Raw genomic sequence first — 21,530 nt, forward strand, 5'->3', positions numbered from 1 at the left:
TCAAAAGATTTGTTACATCTGTCAAACAAAATTGAGACTAAAATATATGGCTATTACATAGCTTTGAAATAATTAAAAATAAAGTAGTCTACATTAGTTACAATACGCTTGTTGCCAAAAAGAAATTTTTCAATATTATTTCAAATAAATATTCGAGAAAAGCGGATAAGAAAGAGCGTGGAATTGCATCCCGGAACGGACAGGACCTAATAGAATCCGTGTATCTCGATAAACGGAGGGAATATCCTGACAGGCTCGCTACGGCGATTAGCTCAATTAGAGGAGCAGTAGAGAAGAACCCGGTCGAGCCCGCGGACGAGTGCTATCGTCGATCGGTCTTGAGGAGGCACTTGGATGCCGGAGGAAGCCGGCAGGCCGGCCGCGTGCCTGCTTCAACCCCCTCCGTGCATTATCTCGAGATGTAACGGAGTGCCGGAACGGTATTACGGCTCGCGCGCTCGCGGCACTGCGGGACGCGGCGGTACGCGGATGGTGTTGGTGCGCGTAGTATCATTGTGCGCGGCATGAAACATGACGGGCCGCCAGCTATTGTACCGCGAGACGCATAGCCGCGAGGTAGGGCATGGAACGAGGGAGCCAGTTACACACCCCGCCGCGGCACTCCACCCTTCTCCCTTTCCGCCCTCCCCTCGTTTCTAGTGCTAGCACACTCTCGCAGCATACAGCGGCGCTTGCCCTCTTCCCCTCCCCTCGCCCGTCTTTTCTCTCCTTCGCCCTTTTCTCGGTCCATAACACGATAAGAACCGTGTCACTTTGTTACGTTTGGGGGCCGCTTAAGTGCGCGATGATACATATCTCCTCTCCCCGTCGCTCGCCAGATAATTCCTCGCATTCAATTTGTACAATATGCTCAAACCGCCCGACGCGACGGTGCAGATAGTAGGATAGCGTGTCTCTCGTTGATATACGCGTGTTACACCCGACATCGGTGTCGTTTCGGTGTACCGATAATTCTCTCGCCGCGTTACTGATAACTCCACGGTTGGAACGAATCCGCTCGTAGACGACGTCCCGCGGGAAACGAAATCCGATCCTTGATACGAGGTTGTAATGTCGTGTGAGTGAGGAAGAAATGTACACAAAATCGATTTGGAGAATATCGATGTCCGCGTTATATTTGCGTTTTAAAGGGCAACATATAGGGTAACGTAATTTTATATCCATTACGATACAAAGATGTCTGCGTATAACCCTACGTTACTTCAATATTGTTTATAATACTACATAGTTAAATTCTTCTCTAACGATGCGTCGACGAACGCATAATGCGTTGGATCCGTTTTTATCATTTTGCTTTATTTTCACGCTAGATTCTTTGTTATATGTATGTGATAGATAGTATGATAAGGAACATATATTTCTTTTTTAGAAATCATGTATAAACAATATTAATAAAGCTGATAATATACATGAAACTTTAGAAAGACCAAGATATCAACGATATATTTTTTTATTTAAAGTTGATTTTTTTCAAACAAAAATTGACATTCAGTAGACATGAACAAAAATATAACAGTTTGGTTTGGGGTTGTCAATTCACCAATAATTTTATTCTTAAAAAAGACCATAAGGTATTTGTGTGCTGAAGGAAGGCATCGTAACTAAATAATCGCAATGTATGGACGGATCTTCTGGCTGATATCTCGGTACGGGTTTCGACAAGTGGCCTGAGTGATTCTTTAGAGAGATTCTTTGCGTAGCATTTTAAAGTCCAATGCACTGGCAAACGCGTTCCTGTGGCATGTTTACTGGCCTGCATGCGGCAGTGATACAAAGCCATACGTTGACACGAAGTCTGCCTTCAATGGATAATCACATTTACTATTCGCCGTATTCAAGCAAAGGACGATGACAACTAATTTGAATAATAATAATCGGTGAATATAATAGAAAATTCAATTTTGATAAAGAACGTATTTGTATCTCTTGAAAGAAGTAAAAAACTACTTTTATTATTCAAGCATTTCTAAATCTAATATTTTCAGACAGTAAAGAGAGAATCGTTAAATATTAGAAAAGCACAAAACATTTTTAACATTTGATAGCTTTTCCATCTCAAAAGAATGTTTCATACATCTAAAGTATTAATTAACAAATATTTTTTATAATATGAAGTATTAATTAGCAAAATATTCAAATTTTCTTTATGCAGTTAAATTTATGTTCTGATGATTTCGACTACGGATTCGGGAAGACTTGCGTAGTAGCGGTATAAGGGTGCGTAGGGTGCGTACAGAAGCGAAGGCCATCAATTACGTTACGCAAGAATGCAATCGCGAGCTCAAACAAAGGTCCAAATGCGCATCCATCCCCGATCTCCGAACAGTTAGTGCACGCTTCATATCTTCAGCCTAATTATTTGCGAATTTGCATATCTCTGACCGGCGTAGCACGTTCCGGGTTAACCAAACTGCTATACTTTTGTTCGTGCCTACCGGATGTCTGTTTCTATTCGTTCCATTGTGAATCTACGCGGATTTAATAATTCAAACAATTACGATCGTTAAAGATCAATTCAATAAAAGAAAGGCAAAGGTAATCTTCTTATTTATTTAAAATATCCGATAATCTTCTCCCGGATTTATTATAATCTCGCATTTTTTTAAAGTTCTGTAATGAAGATGTCGATTTGATACTTACGACAATGTAGAAAAACTTCTTACTTTATATCAGTGACTCGCAGTCTGTAATTTTAATGACAAATCTTTTTATTAACTTTTTAAAGAAGATGTCATGATATCATTATTTGCTGCAACTTTTTAATTATTATCAATATTACATATCTCTGTAATTCAGTCTCAAATTAATATTCTATCGAAGACCGCTTAAGAGATTGACAGAGAAATATAGTTTTCTATTTGTTTTTTGAGAAACAAAGATGTAGATATTTTTAATTAGTCTAGAAATATTAACCACCATTTAATTTAGAATTACTATAGAATAAGAAAGTATCTGGTTTATTAATTGAAGAGAAACGCGTTTCAACATTACGTTTCTGATCAATGGTGTGTCTCGTTCAGTTTCCGCGAACGGTTTTACTTTAACCGTAGCTCCGCCATATGCCGCGTTTAAAAGCGGGAGAAAGCGACAGGATGGAATGGAAAAGCGCCACCGGATTCGGCTTAAAAAATAATTATCGCCTTCCTCATTTCGGCGTTGAACAGAGAAAGAGATAAATTAGGTTTTACGAAGTTAGCAGGGCTAGCCGTTTAAAGATTTTCGCAAGCAATGAGTATCTTCGTTTTTGGAGGTTTATTTTTTACAAATATAACGTTTAAAAACAAATTAAAATATTATTTATATATTTCATATTTTATTTTCATTTTTCGTTATGTCTCTGTAAATATGACTTTTTTTACTTTTTATAAAAGCTTAAAAGAAACGTCGTTTTTAAATATAATTCTTTAAATACATACACTTCATTAAATAACAACGAATTTTTCATAGAATTTACATATCGCGTTGCAATAATATGAAATTAATATGATTATTTTATAATTGGAAATTTTATGATTTTAATCAATAATTGGACTATTTTTCTGGGAAGTTTGTGAGATGTACAAAATTTATTATATATATAAATATAATAAGATAACAGTTGGAGTTAGGTTGCAGTTTTAGTTGGCATAGCGTTACATCTTGCAGACATTTAATTAAACATTGCTTAACTTCGACTTCGCCAAGTATCTTTTGGGGGTCGTGTGTTTTCTTCCTAAGCATAGTGTCTATAAGTATCTGTCGGGTAAACCGGCTCTGGAAGTTCTGACGTGTTGCGTCGGTGAGAATGCCAGAAGCGAAGGTGGGGCGGAAGAGACACGAAGAGGAGACAGAAGCAGGAATGGGACCGCAAGTGGAGGAGAGCGAGAGAAACGTTGGGACGGTGTGCGAGGGAAAAGACGAGCGAAGCGGAGAACCGAGAGAGCGGAGGCATCCGCGCGCTCATTTCCGTTTTGGGGCCGTCGAGGGGGATGAAAAGGGGAGGGGGGCGCTAACTCGCGAGATATTAATTCCGTGTTAGCGCTAGGAGGGTTGCAGAGGCGAAAACTACGTGCCGAGGGGGACTTACCCCCCCGCATCCTCCTGCAACCCGCGTCTCTATCCCACCGTCGCTCTTCCCCCCTGCCCCGCCGCGTCCACCAATGTAACCACCCTCGGCGCGCGAGGGTGGGAAGGCGTTACAAATCAGAGATTAGCCATAGTTAACTCGACTTGCGCAGTCAAACAGTTAATCAATAAACGATTATTTACATCGTGCGCCCGCGGCGTGCTCGCGCGCACCTAACGCACCCAACGCGAGCGTATTTTCCTGCCGCGGGATGACGAATGCGGCGCTGATAACGCTGCCAGCCGCTGGACCACCCGGGGTCGTTCAGGATTAAAATTAAAAAATGCCTATCTCTGTTCGGAGATCGTCCACCACCGGCTGGTAATTAATTCATGCCCTGTTTGTGAGAGTAACCTAGGCACACATGAGTCAAATCGATCGATGTGACACGTGATTGCGATTGGCGTCACTATATTAAACAGTTTACTAATTAGTTTATCGCAATATTTCTGTTCAATTTACAAGTGCAATCTAATTCAAATTACATACATCAAACGGCAATTGGGCCGATACAATGACTTCTCGACGATAAAATTAATAGTTATTTTATAATTTTTGGAGGGAATAATAAATGTCGAAAAATTAATATTTAAATTGTAAAATAATAATATTACTGCTGTTAGTTTTATTTTGAAAAAATATTATTTTAATTAACGATTCAATATCAATTATCACACTTGATCGTATAGGTTGTTTTAAATCCTGTGCACCTAATTCTGTCTCCCCGTGCCTGTATGCAATTATTTATTATTATAATGTCATGTTAATCAGCTCTTAATAATGACAAATTATTTCTAAATACGTGAGAAAAATAATTGTCTACCAGATTTCAATTTAAGTAACATCGCTATAGAGTAACTTCATTGATTGCGCGCACATTAGCCGAGTTTGTCGGGGGATAGATTGTGATCAAATTCAGAATTGAATTTGTCGTCTCGAATGATTAAATATGATTCGCAAGGTATGCGTTACAATAACGAAATCTGGAATTCCGACTGGAGGATGTATGTACATCAAAAAAGGAGATCTCGGACAATGCGTGCCGGGCGTTCGTCTCCGGAAGACGTCGATTAGGATCGGAGGACGTCGTGCGCAGCGTCGCACGACCTCATCGCGATACCTCTCGGAACCGAACCGCTTCGCGGAGAGGATCATGGTGGCTGACGATCACGGTGCCGGTAACAAACGGCACGATGAGTGGGCATCCACTCGCCCATCCACCTAACTCGGGAGGGTAACTCGGCGGTGCTGCGGCAGCAGGAGGGCGCGTCGGCGGCGGTAGAGGAGGAGGAGGAGGTCGTGAAAGAGGGGTGCGCGGAGGTAGCTGGATGACTGGCGGCGGAAGCGTCGTCATGGCGACGCATCGATCAGCCGCCGCCACGCGAATCGAGTCGAGTCGAGGCCACATCGCGCCACGCCGCGCCGCGCCACACCACACCACGCCACGCCACGCCACATCACACATCGCGCGGATATGTGCGCGTGTGGCTCGCATGTACGAAACCGAGATAGAAAGAAAGAGACAGAGAGAACAGGGCGTGGGAAAGAGGAGAGAGAGAGAGGAGAGCCTGGTTTTACTCACGTTGGCATTGTTACTCGGTTACCTCGCTTTGATCCGTGAGGCAAGGCGAGGTCCAACGAGCAACGACGGGGGAGAGAAATTCCTTCCCGGGGGTAGGGGGTGAAATAGGAAGGTCGAAGAAATCGGCGAACCGAGGTCATGGTTTTCTTTCGGAATGCCGCGGTGAGCACCGCGTGATACGCGGACGTTCCTTTTCCCGTGTGTGTGACGTCTCGTCCCCGGCAACAGCTGCGATGATTATCGCTTCGTTTCGCGAGCAGCGCACATGCTCTCGGGGGAGATCACAGATGATGTCCCTCTTACGCAGCAATTACGCGAAGCGCCGCTTGACAACTTTATCAAGCTTTACCTTTGGGCGCAGTAAAATATGTGTATTCAATAAAAGCGTGAACGCGTTTTAATATAAAGCGGGACGCGCAACAAAGTTAGTACAATGCTCATCGCGCGAATTAAACACCTTCCTTTCCCGCGATATCAAAGTAGCTTACGCTTCCGCCGGTTAACTAGATAGGAGAATATATTCACTGGATTGTATAGTAATAAATTATTAAGCAGCATGAGATATTCGCGCTTCATGGTTGATTAGACTTTTTACACGTATATATGTGATTACATTTCGATATTTTAAATGCCGCGAAACAAATAACTTCCATTATATATTTTTTTATTAATTATGGTTATTTGTGTGTTATAGAATCTTAATCTTTACCTCAATCATTTTACGTATGATACAGTATTTTGCACTAATTAATATCTGCTTCAACATTATAATATACTATAAAAGTAGTTAAAAATCTCTTACTAAAATTGTATCATTTTAGCACCAAAAATATAAATTATACATTATTTTTCGCGCGTGATGTTTGAATGTTAAGATGCCTCCCTTTAATTTTAAGATTCTATTCCATAATTTTTAGATGTTTTATCTAGCATTAATCATAATCTTAAGAAGCAAAAAATGCGCAAGAGTTCACAATGTGTCGTCGGTGGTTGGTGGAACTCTGACGGATGGTGGAATTCGATCCGTAGAGAACCCACAGAGGAACGCGCCACAGTTCGACTGCCACAGTTCAGCAGCTTCCGGTGGCCAGGAACAGCGGGTGTTACCCCGAATCGCGGGGTGTCGGTGGTCGATCGATCTCGCGCACAAGAGAAACGTGGAGAATCCTCGTCCTCCTCGTCGTGGTCGTCGTCATCGTCGTCGCCGTCGTCGTCGTCGTCGTCGTCGTCGTCGTCGTCGTCCAACCCGCGCGCGCGCGCGCGCGCGGCCTCCCTGGTCTTCCAGTTCTCAGCTCGTGCTGAATACCGCTGATTGTCCTCCACTCGCTCGCTATCCCGCCCTCTCCTCTACACCCGAATCCCCCTATCAAACCGGGGGATGGAAGGGGGATGAGAGGGAGACTTCCACTCCTAACCATTCTCATCCTCCTGCCAACCCGAACGAAACCCATCCCCGTAGGGGCGCCCTATCCTCCCCACGGTGCCGTTGCTACTCCTACCCACTCCACGATAATGATGGCAATCAGACCCTCAGAAAGGATTTCAGGAAATTCTCTCGCCTTTTTGTCGGCGGCCGGGGCGGCGGCGGCGGCAGCGGACGCCACAAACACCGGTCGCCCCGTCGTCCTCGCACACTCGTGGCAGCAATAGCCGCCCCTTCCTCTCGCCGCCGCGCCGTCCGCCTCGCTATCCCTCTATCCGCTTCGTCACGCTTTCTTCCACGGCCGATACGGCGATCGCGACATATCCAAACCGCTTGCCTTTCAATGATTTAAACGTGAAACGCGACACGCCGTCTCGCGCGATAACGTTACGCTGAAAACCAAGATTTGTTCCGTGTTTAAGGATCCGATTATAGCGCAATTGAATCAGAATGTTTGAATTTCGAAAATTTTAGTGAGACGTCTTACTTAAGAATGAAAGCTGTTGCTAGATTCAGGCTTTCTAAGTTTCTGTTAAAGATTGCTGATTGAAAATTGTCCAATGGTCACGTCTGATTCGTTTTAGATTTCCTATTCTACAGTTGCTGCGGAAATATTTTTGACAATTTTATGCGGATATGTGATTACTTATTTTCTTACAAATATAACGTGATTTGAAAAACTAGGTATATGATTTTGGGCATTGCATTGCTCTCATCTTTTATGGCTTTAATTACTGGAAAAATGCATTTTATCTTTCTCCATCATCTGCCAGAGAAGCTAATATTGTTTAGAACATTCTATACAACAATATAAATTATAGCAAAAAACGAATCTTGAAATGTTAAAAACAAATATTGCAACTTTAGCGTTTTGGTCGATATATACGACGATAAACCCCGTAGTTACTCCTTTCGCGAATCACATAAGGAAGAAAATATCGTACTAGCAATAAAATTTATGATAATCAGTTGCACCCTCACGAGGAATTAATCATCGCAGCTGTAATGACTGCATATAACACGCGGTGACGCTGCCTCATAACTAATGCATACGATGGAGCGTGAAGCTCACTTTATCATATCCCAGATTTTATCAGAGTTCACGGTCCGCGATTTTCAATCAGTTTTACGTATCTGCAACGTAACTCATACATAACACTCCTAACTTTTGGCAACGAAAAAACATCGGTCGTAACTCCTGTTCAACGTTTACGTTGAACGTTAAACAGGAAACCAGTTACCGGTCTTAAGCAAAAGTATTGATTGTAATATTGGAAAATAAAATGTGCTGCTTTAGTTTTAAGACATAATATTTTTGTGAAACTTTATGGAGTTGTTTATTTAAGAAATGGCACGTTATTAAATATTTGAAATAATACAATAGCTTGCAAATTGTTGGATATGATACTATTCTGTCTTCCATGAATTCTATTATTTCAAAGATTTAATAACATGCTATCTTTGACATACAAGGTACTTTGCAACACGACATTGATTTTAATTATAGATTTTTTAAATTATAGATTTTTTAAATTATAGATTTTTTAAATTATAGATTTTTGACAAAATCTTTTCTTAGCAGAGTTTTAATCGGGATGCGAATAATTTTTCAGATATTCAAACAGAAGGATTTTTCACGAACTAAACTTAAATAGGTTCAAACAAAATTTTTATAAATAGTATTCTTTAATTAATCTTAAGTGAACTTTATCTTAAAAAAATTTTAATCTGAAACTTGGTTATATATGAAATTATAAATTTGCAGTAAATGACGTTTCTTCATTTCTACTAAGGGAAAATCAAAGAATTTATTGAAATTGAAATAGCAAATTGTATGACACTCTATATTTTCAATTTGTCTTTTCCGTCATTATAACAGCAATTCGTATAAAGTACCTATGTTCCTTATGAAATTATAAATAAACGAGCCAATTCTTTGAAACGTTGACAATTCTCGAATACTTCACCAAGTAGAATTTGTCCCTTACGAATTGCTAGTCCATCGATTAACGATGCAAAATGTCAGCCGCTTATCGCGAGAAAAATGAGGGCCTATTTTATTTCGGAAGTGACAACGCAGTGACGCCGCAGAAATCGGCGGATGCATTCTCTTTTCTTTCCTCCCGTTCTTATCGGTACCAAAATAGCCCCGTGCTAATAAATATATGTATAAAATATATAGATTTTTCATAAGATTGTAGAAATGTGGAGTACAAGTTTTATGATTTTGCAAACACGGCCTGAATAGAATTTATATAACGAATTACTAACCGAGACCGATTAACAAGACGAGATGTCAATCGCTTGTAGTGGGGCAAACGAGAGTCTATTTTATTTCGGAAGTGACGACGGTGACGTCGCAGAAATCGGCGGGCGCGTCCCCCGTCGGCGACGAAAAGCGAGAGCGAAAAAGAGAGAGTCATTAGCCAGTTAATCATGCGTTATCGTGTGTGCTTAATGTTCCGTCAATGAAGGAGTGACTGGGGAGTGAGCATTGGAAAAGGGAGTCCCTTAGCGCCCCCTCCTCTCCCTCTTTTTTTCGCCTTTCCTTAGCTGGCAGTCAATATTGTCGACGTGCATAGCAGCGTGCGAGCAACAGATCACGCACTACCACACTCGACACGATCTCAACCCTCACCTTTGTCGCGGTTAAAGGGCCCGTTTCTTTTCTAACTAATGGAGGTGACGGGGTAACTTTGGCCGATGCTTTGACGCTAAAGGGCCAATCTCGCTGCAGCTTTTACCGCGTTCCTAGGAAGCCCTGAGTGCTCCCAGGAAATCCAGAGATTAAACGCATAAGTAATGACTTCTTGCATACAACTATGATTGAACTGAAAAAATTTGTTTATATCAATTTCGACAGTAATACGAAATATATTATTTGTGAACTTAATAATCAAGAACTAGAGAAGAGACAAAAGTAAGATAATTTACGAATACCGTAACTGAATTTCGCGATTTTTAAATCGAACGACACATAAGCATTTATTTTATATTTTAAGGAGTAGAAAACTCAAAGAATATAAACAATTGTGTAACTTCATTTTTAAGAAATTAGAAAATTTATAAATTTGCATGTTTCGAAAATTTAAAAGTTAAAGATTCAAAGAGATCTGCAGATTTAAGGCCCGGGCACATAAAAAAACTTAAGCAGTAAGACGTAAGCAGTAAGGAAATCAACGGTATGGATTCGCTACTGCTTACGTTTTATCTTAAGTTCTTGACTGTGATTTGCTGATTTGCTTACTGCTTAAGTTTTACTGCTTAAGTTTTTCTATGTGCCACGGCCCTTACAAGTATATATTCAGTTTGGTACAATATTAAAATACTTAATTAATAATTATAATACACACCATTTATATTCATCGTTAATTGAAATTGTGTATTTTATTAGCGGTTATACAATCTAAAATTACATTATCAGGCTATGGAACGACGCGTAATGTGCTTATCGGGGAAGTAATTATCTGCGATTCAAATGTGAACACTTGCAACCCTCCAAATAGAATAATATCTTTCGCAGTCAGAGAGATGCGAACAATATGCGAGACATCTGCCACATTTTAGGCAAACTAAAATAAGGGATGATTTCGCAATACAGTGCCATCTGTTCAGGGATTGAAGAAACCTGGGAGAATTTTGCGCGTAGTTAGTAGACAACGTTTCACTATTGATTCGAAACCGCTTTGCCGAAGATGCTGGGAGGCTCGTATCCAATGCGTTTCCATCGTCATCCTCTTAACCGATCATCGTTAATAATTTATCTCATCGTTCGTCGACGTGATCTTATCACGATAAGAGGTTTTTGCTACAAGAGTTATAATCCACACCGATATGTTCGTATTAATCTAAATTCAATTTAGGGCGAAAGAAAATTTATAAGATTAAGTTTAAATGTTTTTGCTACGATTAATTGCGGTGCTTATGAGTTACAATTACATAAGTCGCTTTCGTGAATGAGGATTATAGAACGCAATTTGTTCAGACTTTAATTACTGCAATCAAGAATTTATTTCAGTTTTTTCATTTTGCTAATAAGGTTTTAACTTCAAATTTTGTTAATATAAATTTCTATTTAAATTAAATTAAGATTTTTTATTATTACATATCATTCAAATATTTTGACTTTCAATCTGGAATAATTCTGTAAATAGGCTATAGTTTTCAACTATAACAAGGGCGAGTGTTCCATTGTTACATAAATTCTCCAGGATACTCCGTATTTATCGCGCAATCAACGAAGGCCACTACCGGGGCGCGAGAAAACGCCACGGCATGCAAGCGCGGCGATCACGGGCGAGAATTAAAATTTATCGCGTAATACGATCTGTCGAGGGCCGGATTTACGAAGTCGTGCGACGGCGTATGTACGTACATACATGCACCCTCTTGCGCGAACGCATAATAAACCGCGTCGCAAGGGCGGACCGCTCTCGCGCGAATTTCCGCCGAGTCATGCGGGGAGGGTAAAACTTTCTCGCTCGCCCTTTTTTTTCTCTCTTCCTTTCTTGTCTTCTTCTTTCTCCTCCCTGCTTTCCTCCATTCCCCGGTAATATTCGCACTTACCGAGCCGTCGTTGTCTCGCTCTTTCACCGGTCGTTCTCCCATGTTCTTCCTCCTCTCCTTCTTCGGGGTTCCCTCCCGCTGTCCTTCCCCTCTCGCTAGTAATGTTTCTACTAGCACGCTCTCACCAGCCAGACCAGCCGCGGCAGTTAGTGGCTTAACGAGGTTATTTCACGACGTCGGGTGGGTGGGCCATAGGTCGCGCGAGAATGAATAATGATTCGTTCGTGGGGCCGACGAGCGACCTCGCTGCTCCTTGACGTGTTACGGGTAATACATGCTGGAAACGCGCGTGGATCGGGGTAAGTCGAGGACACGGCGTGAAGCCGTAGGGCCTTCGAAGCGGAAATCCGAAAATCTGAGAATTCCCGGAAGAAATTCGGCGAACAGCCGCCTCTTCGTTTACCGTAAATTGCAGCTTCAGCGTAAATTACAACGATGCAGCCGGGGAACGCGGTTCGCGGTTGTAATACTAGATAATTTAATCCGCGTTGACGCGATTTAGGATGCGATGATGGGACAGTAAAAGATGCACGCAAACGTTGGAACGGATTTAGATGCGGATTTACATATATCGTCCACTACGATAAAGAGTTCTTTTTTTATTTATCAAGAGTGAATTTGCATATTATTGAAAATAATAATGTTATCGATTGATCAATATCAAATTATCAAGAAAGTGAAAGTTTATTTTTTTGCACAGAGAGTTCTTTGTTGTACGTTATTCACAAGCTTTTTAATTCAAGTTTCAATCATATTACGCACTGTAGGAACGTAGTCGTCAAATACGACCGTTTGATGTTTCGAGGAAGAAAAGGGAAAAGGAACTCGCGTAGCGAGAAAACCGAACGAAGGGTTCTGTCACGAAGATAAGGCAGCGGTAGGAGCAACCTGGCCCTTCGAAGCCGCGCGCTACGTTCTTTGTTGCGAAGCGCAATAATTGCGCGGGAGGGCGGCTTGCCAACAGCGCCAGGGGGTAGCGGCCAGGCGGTCGACGCTGGAACAGAGAGGGTCCCGGAGGGGGTGACAGCACGCGCCGGAACCGGAACCGAGAGTCGTGTGTCCCCGCCGTTCCCGAGCGGAACTATCATGATTAGTCACGGGGCCTGCAACGACCCGTAGGAGAACTGCGCGAATAGAAAGACGGAACCCCGCGGGGATACCAAAATCGGTCGTGCGCGATCGACCTGAACGACACGAAATGAGAGAAGGAAAGAGAGAAAGAGGAGGTGGAGGAGAAGGAGAAAGAAAAAAGACAGGGGGATAAACTCGCGAGAATACTATTTAGTATTTATTGTATAGTAATATCGACTGATTGAAAATTAATAGATTAAATACGTAGTTTTTTAAATAAAATAATTTTCTATAAATTGGTAGAACATATATATAATAAGTTGATTATATTTTTAAAAATTATTTAAAAATTATTATGTGTTTATCAAGAAAATTGAGTTATTTAATTTAGTTATTAATATTCTTAAACTAATTATTCGCGCGTGTGTATTTACCGCTTTAATACGTAAAAGTCCGCGTATCATTAGTATGCCCAATTACCTCGAGAATAAGAGTTTGCGCCCAGTCCAAGGAAAAATCCTGCACGAGGACGGAAGTCGAGCCTCGTTTTGCGTCTGAGGGTTCTTAATGTATTCCTTCCATTTTTTAAAAGAGAGACAGTTACGATTCTCTGACCCTTAGTCACCCCCGAACGCTGGGAACGAGGGTTGGACTAGTCGAAGTTACCGGTGCCACTGGTAGCGGAAGCGAAGGGGCTTGCAGAGGTTCATGGATAAAGGGCAAAAGGGATCACGCTCAGAGAGAATCGAGGGGGGCCACCGGATCGTAGCATGGGGTGTTCGAGACCCATAACCACCCCCTGGGTTAACCGATACCGGCAATTATCAACGCGTCTCGGTCACCGTGATCCTCCCTTCTTCGATGCTAAGACACGACTACATAGAATGATCCTAAATTGGTCTCACAAAATTTACATTTTTTATGTTCGTATATCGTTATACTGTTCGAGACATTTAGAATCGATCTTTTTGTAACAAAAATTTCCAACAGATTAATATATTGTTAAATACATTTAGCGATATTAGAAACAGGATGGAATATTAAAGAAAATAGGAAATTTTCTTATAATATTCCACATACACACACACACTTTTTCGTAACTTATATTTATTTTATGAATATACCTTTTTTTATACGGTATATAAATAAGAAATATTTGCTGTTAAAAGATTAATTTAAAAATTTTAATTATAATAAAATATGTATAAAAGTTAATTTAGAAAATATATAACAAAATTCATAAATGATTTAATTTCCACTGCATTTCCTGACAGAAAATTTTTGATGATGCAAGAGTTATTGTATAAATTCCAACACAATAACCTATATTTTCCTGTTTCACGACTTTTATAAAATTGACAATTTAATCTATGTATCATTCTATTATTTCACATTTAAACTTTACATTTAAATGCCAGTGCTTAATATAGGTGAGCGGGAATCAATTTCGTCGTCTATAGACGAGTCAATTTCTATAGCAAGGGGTAGGTGGAGCGGAGCTCTCTTTCATGTAGCACCATTTAGAACATTCTCTCTCAATATATTCCGTGCAATTAGATAGATGAGAGGCAACGTTACACCCATACGATACGAAATATCACCGTTTAGAAACTCTTCCGTCAAAGGGTGTTAAAGTGTCGTGGTTGAGACCGGCGCTTTGACTTTTAACGGTATCGTAGAATGATCGTATACTTCAAATATAATTACCGGACACAGAATCGGCTGACAATTAAAGCAATTTTTTCTTTCCTTTATAAAGGCAATAACTATTATAAAGGAAATTATTATAAAGCTGATAACATCGAAATTAAAAATTATCATTTTTATGGTATATTTATGTTTTATGAAATACATTTAATATCCATGTATAAAATTGCGATCACTGAGCATTTCTAACTTCTCTATTTTATATTTGAGTTTAACAATTAATTTAAAATATCTGATTGAATATACATTTCAGATAAAGAAAGGTCATAGAAATTGGACTCTGTTGCACTTGAATCTATAAGATTATGACCGTGTGCGTTGAATTCGTTACGTGCTCGATTTAATAGAATAGATGCAATAGATGTGCATCTATAAAGTGCGTCGTTTATTGCTCATGTTAAAAAGGTTAACGCGTGTGAACTGACAAACATGATGTCGGCACGCGTGTCACCTCGTCTTGTCAAACATCAATTACGTGTTCAAACAAGCTACCCGAGGGATGGTGCTTGACCGGCAAACATTAAATACATGCATTACCCTGAGACACGCTGACACAATGACCGACACTTCCGCTGCCCCTCAACTTTGTTGGTGCTGGTGCAGATTACATGACAAGTTAAAGAAAATAAACGCAAAAATATTTGTATTTAACGTTCAACTATTACTGTGAGATCGCTTTGAATGTAGATATCTTTCTGAAATAACGCACGCGCAAGAATCAATTTCCAACTAACTGTTTTGATTTTTTAGAGTACAATAAGTAATAAAGACAAAATAAGATTCTGATTGAAACAATTTTGACATTAATATAAAATATAATGATTTTTACATCATAAATATCAAATAGTGTTAATGTTAGCAATCAACTATAAGTCCTCTCTTCTCTTCTATCTATTAATAATTAATATTAGACAGATGAATTTGGAAAAGTGTTCACGACCAACAATCAACATTCGCCAATACTTTTCCAAATCTATTCGTCCTTTCCAACCCAATAATTATTCAAAACATATTGTACAATATAGTTGTTGATAATGTATTTATGTATTACTTTCGTCCTGTCCAACTCAACATCTCATTTCTCAAGAATTGTTCTGTGCTAGGTTCAATTACCGTACATTAAGTTTAATAATCAAGTTTCGCCGTCTCCAACTCGACGTTCCATTACTGGAGAATTATCGTGCAGCTAAAATACGGCGTACCGTGAGTTTCAGCGAAGTCGACGGTTTTAATTCCCGAGAAGCTTTTGTACCGCGCGAAATTTGTGCCTCGCGCTTCGCATCGAAATTCCGTCGCGCGCGAGAGCGAGAGCGAGGGCCGAAATTTCGCGGAGAATTCAGCTCCTTTGTCGGCCACGTCTGTATCTAGCGAGAATTATAGCCGGGTTAGGTATAGGTACGCGGCACGAAATGGCCCGACTTAAAATCTAAGTAGCCGTGCATCCCCCGGAGCGGGCCGCAGATAGGGGAAGATAGAGAAAGCCCGGTGGCCGTAGAGGGTTGCCCGGGATGGCGAAACGCAGGGAGAGAGCCGCGGGGCGGCGGTGGGTGAGTGAGAAGGGAGCTGGCGGGAAGGGGGAGGGGTGGAAAGGGTGGGATGCTGGGATGCCGAGGGGAGCATCCGGGATCTCGGAGGGTACGTGGGGCGGTCGGTCGTCATGGATACGCTCCCGGCTAACCCTGTAACCGCTCCTCCCTCGTCATTCTACATTTTCGCAACTACCCGCCGCCATCATCGACCCACCATCTTGTCTCGAACCCTACGAGTCCCGTCAAAATTTTGAGACGATCCCTTGAGACAGACGTGACTAAAGATTTCCCTTATACTGAGTGACCGTGCAAGAAAACAGGGTGACGTACGATTGAATAGAATCTTATCGTGGGATGATTGTCGCGATACCTGAGAGAGATAGAAAAGGTTAAGAAATTTTTAGGAGTCGTGACGATAAGAGTAAAATGTATCCAATGTGTCCGATCCACAGAGTAATTCGTCTTGTAAATAATTTCTAGATATTATGAATCGTAACATATATATGTGATGTGTTAACATATGTTATGTATATTTATCTTAGATTTACAGTTTTTATTTAATCTATCTTATATGTAATAAGACCGGTTCATTTAAGAAAATATTGAAACCTACGAAAACCTGATTATTTAGGATTAATTTCGCTAATGACGGAATTTTTTATTCTCTGTTTTTGATTAAGAGAAAAACAGTATAAATTAAAGAATTAATTAGTAAAACTGACATATAACGATTTCATCAATTCAGCGTTCTGCGAATTAGTATTAGTATTTTGTGTCTAAATATCAATTTTTAATCGCAACCAAATTGTCAACTGAAAAAATATCGCGTATCGTTTTTTACAAATTAACGGACATCGCTTCATGACTACGATGGACCACGTATAGTGTGACTGTAGTGAATAGTATAACGTTATCTCAGCCGGTTATTTCAGTGACCTTGTTGGCGCGAGATGAATTAATTAGCAGCGAAAAACGTGTTACGGGAGCGAAAAACCGAGCGGCACGGCGCGACCAGCATCCCCGATCGGGATTCGCGCGCGATCCAGGAGGCGGGAGATCGATCGATCTCCGCCTAGGTGAATGCGGGCGACCGCGTCGCGCCGTTAAACGCAGCCACCGGGCGAGACGAAAGTTTCGGGCGAGTCGCCGATAAATTTCGGGGACGGCGAGCAGGATATTGCTGCGGCCGTGGAGAGTAGTCGACGGGCGTTTTGCTCGGCTGGCAGCGATGCAACACCATCACATCGTGCAACACGACCCCCGCCGTATTCGAACACCTCCCCGAACCTCTCCACCGTTTCCTCGTCCACCTCATCCTCCTCCACCACCTCCTCTTCCTCCGTCGTTCTCCCCTTCCGTTCCGCCGTCTCCTCGCGGCCCTCGCGGGCGTGGGCGGTAGATAACGTGATTTACACTGGTCGGGTAATTAATGTCCTCGGCGACCGGCGCTTTAAAAAAGCAATCGGAAATCGGCGACAACGAAGAGCAACAGTCAGCCCGCCGCCCGCCGGCTGCTGCTACTGCCGGATGACAAATTATCGCGCGCAAGACCGTTACCCCGGTTTTTTTTCGCGTTTCTCTTGGCACGGGAGGGCATCGCAGTGTGACGCTCATCTTTACCGGTTCTTAATGATTTCGGAAAGAGATACCGGCACCGTTATCAAAGGCGAGACGCCACGTTGCATTCTACCACGTTTCCAATATAAATTTGACACTGCTTGAAAAAATAGTGGCGAATCAATTAACTCGGCAATTTTATATTATAGATTAGATTTTGTTATGCATAGGCTTCGGTCGACAGAACGGTGGCCTTTGTTAGCACAAGCAAAAATTAAAATGCAGCAATTCTTCGGTGTATACATAATGAACACTGCGGTTTTATGATAACTGAATAACAATATTCTTTTTTCTTTATTAAAGAAGGAAAAAAATGTTTGTGAAAATGTTTAATGTAAAGTTTATCGTTGCTTTATCAATGATCTTTCTTACAGTTTTGCATTCCTTTTTACAAAGAAAGAGTTGACAATTATGTCCAAAAATAATTACGTGTGAAATTTAGATATACGTATATCACACATTTATGACACGACATGAATAGGCGGACCCTTAAAGCATGTTCGCGACTCAGCGAAATCTTAGCGTCGTGTGCTGCTTATCATTGTGGGAAAATAGCGAGGGCTTTTGCTCTCATTAACCGCATTACGTCATCACGACGTACATTAAAACCGATCGATGGTATCTCCGCGGCACTTATGCGGGATAAACTTGCGCGTAATCAGGTTGCGTGTCTTTCCGCACGTACGTGCGTGACTTTACGCTCGGCGTTACGGCAACTATTTCGCATCGCCACGCAATGAGTTACACTTTCGTGCATATCTCACACCTGCCTGCTTCCCGTTTCGCGAAGAAATGTATCATGCCTTGTTATTAATATTTTCACTAGTCGAAGAGCTTTTGTATAAAAAGGACTGAGCACCCTCCATTGACGAATCTGGAAATAAACCAGCTTCTGATTTTCTAGAAAAACTAACAGAAAGATAGAGAAAATAGTAACATTAGATTCCACAAGCATAATCTAACCTAGCGGAAAAAATGAGTAATGAACGGACGCATTTAGTCAAGATGTATAGGTACTCGATGAATTTTTCAACTCTGTTTTCTCGAACGGAGCATCATACGAGAAAATGTTAGAAAACAGTAAAACACATTTTGAACATATTTTTTACAGAAAAAATTATCCCTTTTTGATTGAACTTGTTATACTTACTATATAAAAACCCATCACTTATCCTATATACTTAAGTTTGTCTTATATAAATGTTTCCAAAGCACGAAAACTCAGACCAAAGTTAGATCTCAGTTCCTTTTATACAAAAGCCGTTTAACTGTGTTTCCTGATGTGAGAAAGAGTTGAGATCCCGTAGAAAAATAAGAGATGCCTCGCTTACCGGTGATGGAAGCGGTGGGCGAAATGGCGGACGGGTTGGCGCGCGGAGGCGGCGAAAACGCACCAGCCAGGTAACCGCTGCGATCAGCGAGGGCCTGCTTCGCCTTGTCGACGCTTTCCTTAAGTCGTTGAAAGGTGCTGCCGCAGGTGAGGCCGCGGTACGGCCAGTTCTCCTGCTTGACGCCGGCCGCGGTTACACCGGCGGCGGCCGCGGCCGCGGCTCCGGCCCCGGAGGCTCCCTTTAATTCGAGCGCACCTGCGTACGAACAGCTAGCGCTGTCGTACATCACCAAAGAGCCCCTGCAATTCAAGATTGTTTTCTGTGAACGATAGAGAGAGAGCCGCCAATTATCGAGAACAACCTGTCATATAGAAGTAGACTACAATTGGTAACATAAACTACCTTCAACTCAATAACAAGTCCTTACATGGTACGCAACTACAATCTCTTTTATTTTGTCATTCTTCAGGAATATTCTTGTGTTCGGAAGACACAAAGAAATTTGAAAATTTTATTTCTTTTTTTTTTCGCTCATTGATTCTACATATTAGGCAGCTACATATTAGGAAGAAGTCTCAATGAGGAACATCTGTGCGTCGACGTTGACTCCGTTTCGTTCAATTGAGTACTTCCTGCTGAATATTAACATTGCAACTCTCAGAAATGAAGTTCACGTCGCTATACATATCAGCTAATAGTAGCTGTCAGTAATAAGCTAGAATTTTATTAACGCGAATTTTAAAAATCGAAGAGAAAGTTAATCCTGTTACCCATGTGAGTTTCGTCCGCGTTATTAAATTCTTTTTTTTTATCTATTAAAATGGACATGGCTAAAATGCAATGTAGGGTCGATGCAAGCAAGCAAGCCTACATTACTTTAGGCTGATAGCACTTATGCTCATGCAGATACCGCAGTTGGGATCATTAAAGGACCCTTGAAACATCCGGTAAAGGCATGATCGAATTAAAATAGATGAGCATATTATATGCACAAATATTTCTCATTTTACAATCTCACAATGAGTGTCTTTTAGTTATTGCTACAATCTCTTTACAATTTTTTCCTCGATGTTTTTTTCTTTATTAACTTGTTATATTTTATTACTTTACTTGTTTGATTTTATGAACAGTTTGAATTTTTAACTTGGAACAATGTTCTTTAATATTAGTCGATTACATTAAGACGGTAGCCTCTCCTAACTACTGCTCGTAAGAGATAAGATAAAGGTTCTATTATACAAACAATTTTTTCGAAGTTTTTATCGTTGGATCATTTATGATGTACGCGTGTTCCCGGGGTTAACCGGTCAAAATAACACTTAATAGGCAGGTATATACGTCTACCTTCGGTTGCAGCTGGCCATGAATCAACCAAAGCTGCACACCATCAGGAAAGCGTTTATTACATTAGCATTCTTATTCATCATTTTAGGTGCGATATCTGTTAGTGGAGAATAAAAGGTCACGTCGAATGCACTATTAATCTACAAGAATTAGTGTTTCATAGATGCTAGTTTAAACTATCTTCTTTACCTAATCGTAGGTGCTATATTTCGTTTGAATTAATAAACATAGGTATTCTAACAGAAATTGGTTTACAAAATTATTCGTGTAAAATTTAGTTCACAAATTGAAATGCAAATAGGAAATGTTCTCTTTATAGTTTTATTTTGATTTTGTATTTTGATTCAACATATTTACTAGATCTTTGTATATAATTAGAATTAAGTGCGACGCTTTGCACTTCTTTATCGCTTTCTTCGCGACGCTTCGACGAAGAGAGAGGCACAAATACATTCGGAAGATATCGAACTATCATGCATGTAACAACGGAGCGCTCCTAATCGAAGTCGCGTAATCTAGAAAACACGCCTATCATCTACATTTTATCGGCGATGCGGCCTCGAACTTACGGTCATCAAAATTGCGAAAGTGATCCACGATCGAATTTGCATGAGGCCCGTTGTGATCGTATCTCCGGGTTAATTCCGCAACGCGGAGAGCGCGGAGATAAGAGGCCACCTATAATATTGAAGCTTGTCGTTTATCGCGAGTCCGCTTCCGTCTAATCTTGAAAATCTACCGCTTCCGCTATCCCTTCCCGTATTACATAAATCATTATATTCATTATTCAAACGAAATGATGCCGCGCGATGCTGCCGATCCACGTGTGACTCGCCCAAACACGTGAAACTCTTATCGTGCTCTATTTTTGAAGTCTGAGAAAATGTGTAGATATAAGGAAATTATCATGTGAGCTGATATTAATATGTGAATTACGCAGATATTTATTTCCAGCTGTCTATAACGTGCTTGGACATGAACTATTGACCTGCTTTCTATTTGACCTTAATTATTAATAGAAAACTAAACAACTATATCCATTTCTAAAGTTATCATTTTCTCATTAAAATCGATAGATCAATTTATAATATTTATATATGTATTGCATAAAAAGTATTTAAATATTGAGATTAATTCAATATTCAGACTCGTTTCCGTTCTTTCATACTCATAATTTAAATCTTTTTAAAATATATTTTGGATTATATATTTTTAATAATTTTAAATATACATA

General features: G+C 40.7%; 1 protein-coding gene across 4 annotated transcripts in view; it reads right to left on the reverse strand.

Annotated features, from left to right (window-relative positions):
• Ets65a (DNA-binding protein D-ETS-3) overlaps positions 1-21,530 on the reverse strand; it is a 54,074-nt gene that overhangs the window by 28,538 nt on the left and 4,006 nt on the right. For all 4 annotated transcript variants that reach the window (XM_071700025.1, XM_071700016.1, XM_071700006.1 and 1 more), the window contains one exon: positions 18,953-19,251. In XM_071700025.1, coding sequence (XP_071556126.1) covers positions 18,953-19,238 — 286 coding nt within the window. In that variant the 5' untranslated portion in view covers positions 19,239-19,251. The remainder of the gene's footprint in view (positions 1-18,952; positions 19,252-21,530) is intronic.

This window comes from Temnothorax nylanderi, unplaced genomic scaffold (assembly GCF_030848795.1).
Source record: "Temnothorax nylanderi isolate EJ_2023f unplaced genomic scaffold, tnyl_v1.0 TNYL_tig0002_pilon, whole genome shotgun sequence".
In the NCBI taxonomy this organism is placed as follows: Eukaryota; Metazoa; Arthropoda; class Insecta; order Hymenoptera; family Formicidae; genus Temnothorax; species Temnothorax nylanderi.